We start from the raw sequence: 12,772 nt of genomic DNA on the forward strand, positions 1-12,772 counted from the left end.
TATTTTTACCCTTTAAAAACCGACAATTCGTCTCCCATAGGCGAGTGATGCTGAGAATCCTTACTACCCTCCATGAACCAAATCCGGGCGCAGGTGCTTATAATTTAATTAGTATTCTTAGCTCCTGGTATGAGGAGTTTGGGAGTTGGTTTATTGAGTAATAAGGTGGGATAGGCAGATTAGTTCTAACTAGTAGGAAGTGACAGATGCAAGTTATGAAAGAAATACAGAGAAAAAAAACCCGGACGTTCGACCTGGACTGCTAACATCAAGAAGAGTGTGACAACATTGTTACCTCTTCTGGAGTGAATTGATCCGGCGTACAGTAACTTAGGAATCACTGTAAAAGTCGTTAGGCTCTTTAGAACCATATCTTGATCTGTCACCATACAATAGGGCAGGACACTCTTTACAAGTGTAATACAGTATATACATGTATAACTGCTCCAACGGCTTCAATTCAAAACTTGCCCGATTTCGAATTCAAGCAGTTTCCATTAATCTAGACAGCTAACTCTTTTCTGGCGCCTAAGTTATAAGAGATTTTCCCTTGATGGCAATGTTTACCGAGAGGAAATGTTCCCTTTTGGCCCATTTGCCTATTATTTTACTTATTTACTCATTTCATTAGACTTTAGAGTGATTGGTTTACCGAGACCTTGTTCTTGTGACGTGTAATCAGTTAAAGTTCATTACCCCAAGTAGAAAAGGTAGCCCGATTGTTCTTAAACATTCCACGGAACTTTTCTTCAAGTCAAATTATTAAGTGTTTTCCCAAATAGTAGTACCCTGGAAACCCGTTGTATGGTTTGGTCACCGATTTGATTGCTTCAGCTGCTAGCCAAACTCAGCGACAACTTGCATGCAGAATCAGAATCAAATGGCGTTTTTGTCACTGACCAACAACGCCGATTAACTGAAAAATCATTCTAATTTTAGTAACCGTTTATGGTCCGTGTCTGCAATGTATCAATGCTCCTACGATGTTGTTGTATTATGCGTATAAGAAATCGTCTTTGATTACAGTGAAACTTCAGATAGAATCATACCGTGTTCATTTTTTTACTCCGTCTTGTTACTTGTTAATGTACTTTCAAAGACCAAGAAACCTTAGTTTTAATAGGCCAAAATCATAAAGTTCATTTTCAAAGATCGTAGCATGGTATTTGAATACCAATACTGTACATTATTCCCCGACTCTCGCCCACTGGCCATTTTATCAAACTCTGTGATCCCTATGTCTGGAACGAACTGCAAAATTACTTTGGCAAACCTGATTCCGTATATGTTATACTATATATATCGATCATAGCTCAAGCTATTAGGTTTTTATGATTTGGAAACAAGTTCTAAATGGCAAACTGCAAAGTTACGCCTTTTCACTCTCTGAGTTTACTCAATTATTAGATTTATTAAACTGGCAAAAATTGCTAACTTATGAAGAGGAAAGTCGATTCGTTAGGTTTCTTCGATGAAATCTGTTTTATACGTCGCGCTACTGCCCTCACCATTCACCTTGCATCGTTCTACCACTTTATTAATTGCGAAACGCCGGAGGACAAATAGCAGTGTACTTTGTAGGTCAAAAGGATCTTCCATCTGTTTTACATCAACAAATAAACATGGTCGGTCTGGAAGTTTCGTTTCCATGATCATCATCTTCCAAAATAACACCATAACCAGAGGCATGCCATCTCCTGATTTACAGCATCAAGCAGCTTTTCAGAGAAGAAAAATCAATTATCACGACATGAACACCTTGTTGATTACAACTGCCGCATTATAACAGTCTTGTCTTGATTGATAATGATATTTCACGCTTCATGTCAAGAGGAAGAGAGACGATAACACTTTGTTTCTAATTAAAACTTCACTAATGATACAAAGATCATTGGTCTTTCAGGTGTGATTATAACAAAGTGCATCAAAGTAACACTTTGGAAAAAAATGTTGAATGAAATATTAATCATCCTGATCTCATTTCCAGTTGAAGATCATAGGACGTTTTTAGTTGTTTAAGTCCGCTTGGAAATCATTTGGCCTAAGCCATATGGTGTAGAAACATAATGAGCGCTCAAGTTGAGTTTAAGGTCAGGAGAGAAAGAATGAGCCCAGTCAGGCTCAAAGCTGACCTGGCTCGGAGAGACTAGGAATACAACCGATAGCATTATGAACTATGCTTTAACCCGCCTTCGACTATCACATCAAATGTGACATGACCGGAACTTACAAGGTAAACCAACGGAGTAGAATCTATAATTTAAAATGTTCCCAACAACTTTCGCAGTACTTGAACATGATTTCTAAAGAGCTCACGCTCTGCCAATTTGCAAATCATCAAAGTCAAGAACAACCATTGTTAATTCAAAATTAGTATGAAAACTGACAATTTTCTATCAAAATATTGAGTGTTGCACGTACGCACAACTGGTTACAATATCAGCTCTACCACGTGCTGGAACTACTAAGAATCGCTTTGGCAGGCCATCGTGGGAGCGACGTCAGCTATAAACTAATTGTTGTGGATACTGAGTGTCCCTGGGTAACTCGTTGCTGGTTTATCAATTGATTTTAGTTAGACAATTAGTTCTCTAATTGCTCTGTGGTTGTGCTGTGCGTGCGGGGCACGCCAACTCCATGGTAAAGTCGACGAATCATGACAGTCAGGCCTTGCGCTCTTCCGCTCGAATAGGTGAAAGTTTCGAAACACAAACAATGCTCCCGAGATGACAATTCTTCAAATGAAATTTGGCACATTGGAAGATATACACGGGAAAAAAGAACAAAAAAAAAAACCCCGGAAGACTTGATTAAATACATCCAGAATGAAGCACTTCAGAGAAAAAAAATCAATGTATACGAATAAATAAAAAAAGTATGTCGTTACGATGTTTACTGAAGTATGAAAATACTCTTTGGTCTCACACTGAGATTTCAGAAAAACCAAACTTTGTAGAAATCACCCCAGTAGTTTTCTGACAAGGCTAAAAGGACAGAGAGATTAACTTATGAAGGCCAACAAGGCCAAGGTGATGACGTAAGGTAATCCGTTCATTCAATTCCAGTTCCTGGCAAGGTGAATACATGTTTGTGTGGTCGCTCCTGTGTATAAGTGGTTAGCTTAGGCCGAAGTTACATAGACCTCATTCGTTCATTTCCCAGGACTCATTTTCCCCTTTTGCTTTCGTTCCCCTGTAAAAGCACGGCCTTGTGGCGTGCAATCACCGAGGAATGAAAGAAAAACCCGGAAAGTGACTCGTGGTAAATGAACGAATGAGGTCTATGTAACTTCGGCCTATAGTTTACAGGTATGCATGTACATGTGTTTCCGACTTTCTTGGTGTTGTGGGCAGATGTTCCTGTGAATGGCGCATGATAAGTTGGACATTTTGGGCTGTCCTCGTTGATCTTAGTGATATATTGAACATTATTGAACATATCGGGCATGATGTTATTCTCTTTGATTAGTAGGTATGTATGGTTTATTATGCTAAAGGGCATTGGCGAACAGCATGTGTGACCAAAGACCAATTATTATTGATGTTGACATATGAGTTTGTCAGCGATCAGTAATCACATCAGCAAGTTAAGACCATATTTGACGCTGAAGACATTTTCTTTTCCGTAACTTTCGCTTTCTTTCCTCTGATCCAAATAATAAAATAATGTTGACAAAGATGTGCTTTTGTTTGATGCATTCGAACACAACGCAATCTCAAATATTGTGCAGTCTCTGTCGATGATCGTTTAGTTGTCAATTTTTGCCTTTGAAGATAACTTTAAGTGGATACTTTCACTCTAAGTACTCTTCATTATTATCATTGTTATTATCTCCGTAAAATGCTTGCAGCTGGTAGTATCACCACAGCTAAATACCAAAGCGATCGTCACCTGATGTGTGGCAGTTCTCATTTGAAGGAGTCTTAGAGAATTGGCTTAATATCAATCCAGCACAGCTATTAGACCAGACGCTTTGACAGAATAAGCTTTGAAGACTATATCGATCCATTGAACCAAAGCTATAACAGGAATGAGATTTAGTTGCTCAGACAGCCTCTCACTATCCTGTTGTTAACAAATTTGAAGTTTAGGGCACTTTAGATATAGCTTGTCGGAAATTCACTCTCGGTATGTTGACGCCACTCTCGCTGTAGATCATCAATCCATGCATTTTAGAAGTGATTGCTGTTTGAGATATGAGATATGTTCATAGTGTGAATTCATTGGCTGTAGGTCAAACAAACAAAAGAAGCATTTTGGCAGTGCTTTTGGGCACATACTAAATGTTTGTATTTTTAGTTGAGCATTGTTAGCAATCTTCCAACACAATACTTGTTTTCGTTGGAAAGAATGCAAGTTTTTGTCCGGTAACTTTGTTCATTTTTGAAGTGAAGAGTAGGAAGCTGTCGTCACGATCTGTACTTGCGACTGCCCGAAACTAGCTATCAAGTACCTGTTGTTCACCTACACTCAAAGCAAACATTGGCTGGCACTAGTACGGTGATATCCATCGAGCCTTCTTGATAAATGGTGAGCCCTACTTTTCGGACTGTATGACCATCACTTATTTACCAACGGCAAGTAATCCAAGCCAGATGTTTTCACCAGAATCGCCTTGTTGTACACACATTTTAGGAAAGTGTATCGAGGCAAAGTGATATCATGTGGCTTTTCGGAATCTAGATTCTTTGTAAGAACTCACTAAGAGCTATTCACTTGATTGTGTCTGCCATTGTTCACCAGATCACGATCAGAAGTCGTCTAACTATGTTCCGATAGCAGGATGCACTCCACAGACAACGGGGAGGTGTCAATCTGGTATATCAATCACGAAGAACGAGAAACGGGTTGGGCCTCCGGTTTCTCATTCCCAGTACAACACCTCTCGATAATGAATTTTCAGTTCTGATTACCAGCAGCTATCTTTTTTGCTCTTAACAATTAGCTTGGGAATTAGCTTGCTGCATGGTGGTAAGAATAGGTAGAAAGGGAGCTGATCTTTGCTGGTAACATGCAAGACGTGCCTATTTTAACTCAAGTACCCACTGGCACGACTGGAACCGAATGTAAGAGGGCGTTGGTCGCGCAAAGACACCGACTGCATCAGTGGTCAACGGCTCGGGCCTACAAAACCATGCCTAAAGCACATGATGAGGCTGGCATTGTGCAAGGATGCGTGTGAAGGGGGTATCTTGCTTCTATTCACTTGCATCAACGCATTAGCTGGTCATCAATGTTTCAAAACTGAATCCGAAGTGACTTCAATTTTTGGAGCACTCTATCGGGGCTGAAAAGTCAGCCCTTATTTTTCAAATCCTGAGAGTTTTTCTGAGCTACAAATAGTAGATGAAAGGTTGGCGCTGGGTTCAAGAAAAGTTATGTCTGTTGCCTTCGGATGATCACTTGTACTTTTACCAGCCAGTTGATGATGAAAAAGACAACATTTAAAAAAATTTGAAACGGTTAGGTTAACGGCGTTTATCGGGAAACCACTCAAGCATCGAAAGTAAGACTAATTTTCCGGTAGAGGTTTTTTCTCATCTTCTTTTCACAAGTCCATAAGAGTACCAGTATGACCACGATGTTTTTAGAGGCCTTTTTTAGTGAACCTACTTTATGGTTCATGATCATACGGGCTCAGTTAATTTGCCACCAAAACTAACGAGATGGCGTACACATTATCAGACTTCCTTGATTGGTCAAGATATCATCACGTGACAAGATATGAATCGACGGCGATGTGAACTCTCAGGTTCATACTGCGTGCATTTCATGTGCTTTCACCAAAAAAGTAAAATGCTATTGCGCAATAACGAACGCATGTCGTGTGATAAAACAATCTGGAAACCAATTAAAGTATTTATCTCAGGTACATGAGGCAGAAATTTGGTTAAAAAAAGATTTATCGATGAGTTATTCAAAATCAAACCTATATATTATTTCTTGTTGACGAGCAGCATAACGAATTGATGTTTGAAGAGTTTAATAACATGTGAAAACTGAAATTAGATTGCCATGGAAACCATAAATAAACACTGGACATTTTAATTGATGGGAAACAAGGTATTTGAATAATAGATAAAGTCGTCAGTTTTTATGTCATTTTTAATTTTGATTTCTAGTAACTATTGGTCGTGCGTGATTAGCATGTACTTTTGATTGTCCCAAATGCAATGCAGGCGGTGTTAAGGACTGATTCCGCTCAGCGCTTTCATCCACTTCTTGTTGCCGCTGCTGTGAAATAATACTCCAGCGGCCACAATTAGATGTCATGTATATGTGATAAAACATACTTACCAGATGGTGCTGGCTTTCCTAATACAAGGCATGCGCATAGGACAACTATGCATGCGACCTGAAACATACAAAGATAAAATCGCAATTAGCAACGTGAGGGAATTCGCTGTGTATTGGTTTTTTTTAATGTCTGTGATCACATTGGTAATGATCATAGTGTTGGCAGCCTGTGATCTTGATATATAAACGAAGCAGGGCCCGATTACCAATAACACAGAGAATGATATTGCCCAAGTTGTAGCTTGCCGAGTGAGTAATTTATCCTTTCGTTTGTGCCATCTAGCTGCAAGACAAGCACGATTTTACCAATCGGTCCATCCACGGAATCCGCATCATGAGGTTTCCGATGATATGCCGTCGAGCGTTAACTCTGCAAATCTTTCGAAAAACGGGAGCTCCCAAAGCCCTCCCAACAAATCGTTATCCTTCATTGGAGATTACCAACCCGGAGTCCATCGTGATTATTGGTCGTCCAGGATGTCTTATAAAACACCAATCAGCGGACAAAAACATGTCTTAAAAACATTCACATTTATCCAACGCCTTTTTTCCTCGCTGACCAGCTGATTATTGCATTTCTTGCATTCGTCCCCTGACGTGGACCATAGCCGATGGTCGATTCAGTCAGGTTGGATATCTGGTAACAATAATGATTCAGAAGATGGCAGCTGGGCCGCGGTCTTCAGACAAATGATCTCGACTATCGGAAAAATTCTCGTTGTTTAGCCCCTTTTTCGAATGACTTTTTGAAAAGGACTGCTCTCCCTGTCGACAACGGAGTCACAATACACAATAGGTACCAAACGAGATGTAAAGTGGCACTTAAAGATGCCCACACTTCCTGTTGATGTACCGCGGGAATGAATCATCCATTCAAGAGGAAACGCAGAACTGGCAAAAAAGCGGAAAAGCACATCAACATTGTACTATGTATGTCTCTTGTGATTTCAAATTGAGATGCCAGTGGCTGTCTCATTCTGATCACCACTGTTTCAGTCGCTTGAGCCCGATGGCAAATGCAATGAAAAGAGTAAACTGTCTTCTATGACGGAGATAATTAGACAAAGAATGAAGATGAATATTCAGGACATGGTACGCCACCGACGCTTTTGCTCTGCCAATTTGCCTGCACTTGTCCATTTATATCGAAGTTATTTTTTACTGAACCCTCAAGCTATCTTATAAGAGTATGTACTCTTCATTATTTTTGGTGATATCATATCCCGATGACTGAGACCTCGTTTTGATTGTTGGAAGATATAACGTTTGCCTTTCTGACTGTTTACAATTCATTCACTTTTTGGAGCATTTGAAGACGGAAATCAATGAACTTCGCACAGTTGCTTATCCGAGTTCGAATTGCTTGCAATAAACATTCAGGTGAATCATATGTAGCTATAACTTCATCTTGTGTGTTGTATGTGTGATTGCAGTCGGAGACAAACTACAGCTGCAGCCAGACATTCACTATCGCGGTTGGCCATGCCACCGTGCCTTGTCTGGGACATTGCCTGAGGATGTGGCGCTGTCGCACCCGTACATTTCACAAGTGTTTTGCACCGGCTAACAAATACCTTACGATTGACATGCAACTTGAAAAGGTCAAGGCTTAACTAGCACTTTAGTTGGACCAGGTAAATACGTTGTTGATAATCGCCGCGCTGGCCGCGTCCTCGTTGTCATAACCAGCTTCTTTCTCACTCTTACACATTGGCCCTAAGCTCAACACGATAATTGGAAGTAGCCAATCGTGAGAATCATCCATGTTGGCCTTATGAAGAAACCAGGGATGATGGGTTATGAATGATTTTTTGAAGCGTTTCCTTTACTTTGTTTCTGAGTAATGAACGCTTTGATTTCCACAAACTAAGCGTACTGTCCCTGCCTTAGGGATGGTTGGCATTCTTTTACAGGTTGCAGCTAGTCTAGTGTTGTTTTCCAGGGCAAAAGGTAGCTGAGTTTTTAAAGTGTTCCTTGGCTTCCAGCTGTGTAGTCAGTGGTGTTGGTTTTATTCTAACCACATAGCACATATTTGTTTCGGAACTTCTCAGAATGGTAACTTGGAGACGAATACGTCTAATGGATATGGCGATTCATAGAATTTTGTCTGCGATTTAATTGGCACATTTCGAGAATAGCTTTTGGGAAGAGTCCGTTCCACAAAAGATTCTTAAGCCTAACTTACCTGCACAGCTTATACCTACTGTAATAAATCATGACATGTGAAAATCTGAAGGGGATACTCTGTTCTACGGGATATACAGCCTACGACTATATCGGTAATTGGAGAAACCACTTTAAGCCAACCTTAATTACAGTTAAGTATGGTTGATAGTCTTCTTAATGTAAATCTAATTCAATTTAGAGGTAAGTGACATATGTGCTTAACAAGAAGTTGGTTACAGCTATTTTCAAGTGATTTTTCTGCACTCGCTGTAGCGAAGTGATGGTCGTAATGCGTATGAGGAAATGTCGAGGATGTTGCTGAGCTGCCTAATTGTTTTGAGTTATGCACCATCGTATCGACAGACTCACTTTGATCACAGACTTAGAGAAGTCCTTGCTTTGATCGATGACACTTGTCCGCAGGAACCGAGTGGGTTCTTACTGTTGTGCTATGCCATCAACTCGACACTACTGAAGAAGGCAACCGAAGAAAATGTTGGTAGCTTTGTAAGTGCAGTGGCCATGTCCTTGGGCTGGGTGAAGGCCATTTTGGTGATGTATCGGTTATTTATATATCTATTATGCTGGGCGTCAGACCAAACTTAACTCTGGACGACCATGTGGCTTTCTAGAGCATCTTTCCCAATGCGAACAATAGGGGACTAAAGTCCGGCCAAAAAATATCGACAACCATTGTAACACGAAACTGTCCCTTATGTCGAGTAGTTATGGTAGTATGATATGCAGATCGGGAGGAAGGGAGTTCTAATATTTTGCTATAAATGTAATACACATCATGTATGGTGATTATGGTGATTATACAGTGTGTTTGATAACTTCTTGATATAAGAAATTGATATAGCCTTGGTTTGAAAATAAATGATAATCTGTTGGTTTATTTCATTTTAGAAATCCACGTCACCTGAAAGCGATCTGCTTTCACTGAACCAATCAGATAGAAACATTGAATTGAATCTGAGAAAAGTGTACTTGATACTTACCAAATATGACTTCATCATGCTGTTGCTTGGTTGAAACTTCTCCTGCAATTAGAAAAAGAAACAAACCATAAGTTTGAGTGGGAAATTAGCAACAGAACGGCCGATACATCCAGTGCTAAAAGTAAGACAAAGGGCAGCAGACTGACGTATTAAAATTTGAAATATTGAATCAAGAGAGTAAAATAAATAACTGCATACCTTCATTAAAGCACAGTGTCACACGGTCGAGTTGCCCCACCCATGTATAATTGCCAGTGAAATGTTAATCAGTTTGTAAACATGAAGTGGATAGTAATAGCTTTTAAATGTTATTATTATTGTATTTGATATAATCAAACTGAAATAAATATGAATTATTTGACGATAACATCTAAATAAGATGGCTGAGTAAGCTTATTGCTCTGCATCGGTTGTCACTGTACACAAAAGTAGAACGAAAACTACTGCTTTATTATTCATCAGGATAGCTATTAGTATCAAACTTGCTCAACAGATAAGGTCGAATTCAAAATGAAATTTGTTGGACGGTTTAGCTCGTGACATGATTGATAGATTGTCACGGATTAGTAGATTCAAATAAGTTCGATAAAGCGATCCTAGGACACGAAGCTCGTGAGGTACATCAACTTCATGATTAAAGTGGTAAGGACTTTTGGCGCCACAAGTAGAAATCGATAATCCTAGCTCACGCAATCGAACGGTTAGACGTATATTGGATTAGATCAGTTGAGTTAAGCGGTTTGTGTGACTTCGCTTCAAGGGATGAAGGACTTTGAAATTGAAGAGCCGTGATTTGATATACCTTTCCCAGTATCAAATTTAAAATAGAATTACATGTGAAATCAAGGTTACTTCAGAAAGCCATGCCCACCGAATTAGGACAAACCAGATTTTCAACCTCGTATTGATCGATAAGACATAAATGAAGTAATTTCTTAGAGAAGAGTGTCTCATTAGGAAAAGAGAAAACAGTTTTCCAACTGATACAAAAGTTCACCCAATATCTTTTCAACAGCATTGATGAATCAAATAGTTGGCCAGTCTACCAGAAGAAGCGGTCAACAACTAATGTCTGAAATGATATCATACTTGTCTTTGACTTGGAAGCTGAATCTACGAACAGAAATTCTTTACTTCGCCATTGAATTTATCTTGCATTTTATAGATACCCAACTTGTATTAAGGAAGTCGCCGACACTTCTTTATGCCAGCAATAGTGTCAACACCATGAAGATGATTTTTCTTTAAACATTTTTTAAGCCAATTTATATTCAGGTAGCTTAATGGTTTTTGCAGTAACGTACTTTGCAGCGTTGAAGTGTATTACGGCCTCCTTAAAGCCGAGGCGTGTTAAGAGGATTTGCTGCCATGTCTTTGATAAGGTGTGCAGTCAGTGGTTACTCCTTAAGATTTTTTCAAGATGGATCAGAGGAACTTTGGCGATGAACGGACAGTAACGTGTGCTCTTATTGACGCAAGTGATATGAGAAGTGATATGTTGGCAGAACCATGTTCGAGGGTTAAATAGGCCCTTAGTAGCTGCTCCATTACATTCCCCAATATGATTGATTCTTTCTGCGTCAACTTTGAGACACATTTTCGACACCCTTTACATCACGTGGTGCGTTTCAGCAAAGCAATAAGTCTGGCAAATATCCATCCACCAGCAACATTACGGCAACCTTCTCCCATCCGAGTAGTTGTCACTTCCATTTCCGAGCATAAATTAGAACACGCGAATGTTGCCGAATTCCATCGCATTAGAATCAATACCTTTCGCCGGTGGCAAATCGTTCTCTGACTGATAGTTTTGAGTCCGTGTGAATTGAACGCTTGAGGGAACGTGAGAAGTCATTTAGAAATATCAGACAGTCACGTAGCATTTAATATTTGATACAATTTTCAATTACTCAGCGTCAGAATCACTCGCTTGTGCCACCGAATTCTAATTTGATAGTTTTAAGTATTCATGTGGAAAACAGTGAAATATAAACAGCTGGCGAGCGGAAAAGATACTCTTCGATCTCTGCCAACCAACTTTACCCTGCCAGAGTACGGCTCACCAATAATTCCCGAATAAGATAAACGACTAGACTAAATATGAGTAAATATCAGAACAAAGAAAACACGTGAGTTCGGTGACCGATTCCTGAGGAAGGTACACTGTGGAGAGACGAACAAACGATGTGTCAAATCTAACATCACACAGTATTCCCTTCCTCACAACTTAACTTATCATCGTGTTATCAAGACGCTCAGCAGATAGCTAAAGGGCAAATTGTTTTTATCGTTATCAATCAGTTGGAATTGAACGCTGGCGGGGATACTAGACAACGAGAAGTCATCACTGAATAAATGGGTGCTGTAGTCATTGAGTGTTTAATGAGCGACTTTTTTCTCAATGAGTAATTGTCTCTCATTCTATGCAAGGCTGTTATCAGAATCACTCTAAATCACTCCGTCTTTACTGCTCTCCAGCACAAGAAACACAGAATATATTGTCTTATGTCTGATAAGGGATTTGGTCTGGTACGTACTCATTAGGCATCAGCCATGCGACTTGCTCGTGGGCGAATACATCTAAGACAAAGTATGTCAAAGGTCATAACGGTTTGTGAGCAATGCTCTACTGATGAGGCCAGTCCAATTTTCCTTCCTTCTTTTACAACTTGGCTTGCTCTGAGAGAAATGGGTGTTGCTCGTGTTTCAACAGGTTTTTTGCAATTTCTCAAGTATTTTTCACCCAAGACTTATATATCTCACTGCCACTAATGATTGCTTTTGGACTGATGACACTGATTTGTTTGGTCGCAACACTGCTTAAACTTGGGATGTACACCGTTGAAACCACTGGAATGATTTCAACTGCTTATAAAAACGTAACTTCTACCCGGTGCTCTTGCTTGACCACTGCTTGATATTACGTGTCACGTTGTCACGTTTGCTGAAGTGCACGAAACCTAATCAAGTCGTTTTAAACAAATGTACCTGTTGACCATCAACCAGTTGTTGGTATCACATGACTACGACCATCGAATCGCTATGATTCAGTAGACATACTGATCTGCCAAATGATGCTGAACGGAATTACTTGATGAACTTTGCAACATGAGCACTGAAGTAACCTTAAGTGGTTTATTCCGTGGACAAACATGAAATTCAATCGTTAGGATACGATTTCAATTACCTCGTCCGACGTGGGTTGATTGTTTCAGTAAGTATAATAGCTGCTACATCACCATGTCCCAATTAATATTAGTTTTGAAACCAGTTTACACGCAAACCACGAATCGGTCTTCAGAAAAACG

General features: G+C 39.7%; 1 protein-coding gene across 13 annotated transcripts in view; it reads right to left on the reverse strand.

The window, feature by feature from the left end:
• LOC135495399 (uncharacterized) overlaps positions 1 to 12,772 on the reverse strand; it is a 94,180-nt gene that overhangs the window by 56,305 nt on the left and 25,103 nt on the right. For all 13 annotated transcript variants that reach the window (XM_064783985.1, XM_064783982.1, XM_064783983.1 and 10 more), the window contains exons 2-3: positions 9,465 to 9,506; positions 6,298 to 6,355 (exon numbers count right to left, since the gene is read on the reverse strand). In XM_064783985.1, coding sequence (XP_064640055.1) covers positions 6,298 to 6,355; positions 9,465 to 9,482 — 76 coding nt within the window. In that variant the 5' untranslated portion in view covers positions 9,483 to 9,506. The remainder of the gene's footprint in view (positions 1 to 6,297; positions 6,356 to 9,464; positions 9,507 to 12,772) is intronic.

This window comes from Lineus longissimus, chromosome 11 (genome assembly GCF_910592395.1).
Source record: "Lineus longissimus chromosome 11, tnLinLong1.2, whole genome shotgun sequence".
NCBI lineage: Eukaryota > Metazoa > Nemertea > Pilidiophora > Heteronemertea > Lineidae > Lineus > Lineus longissimus.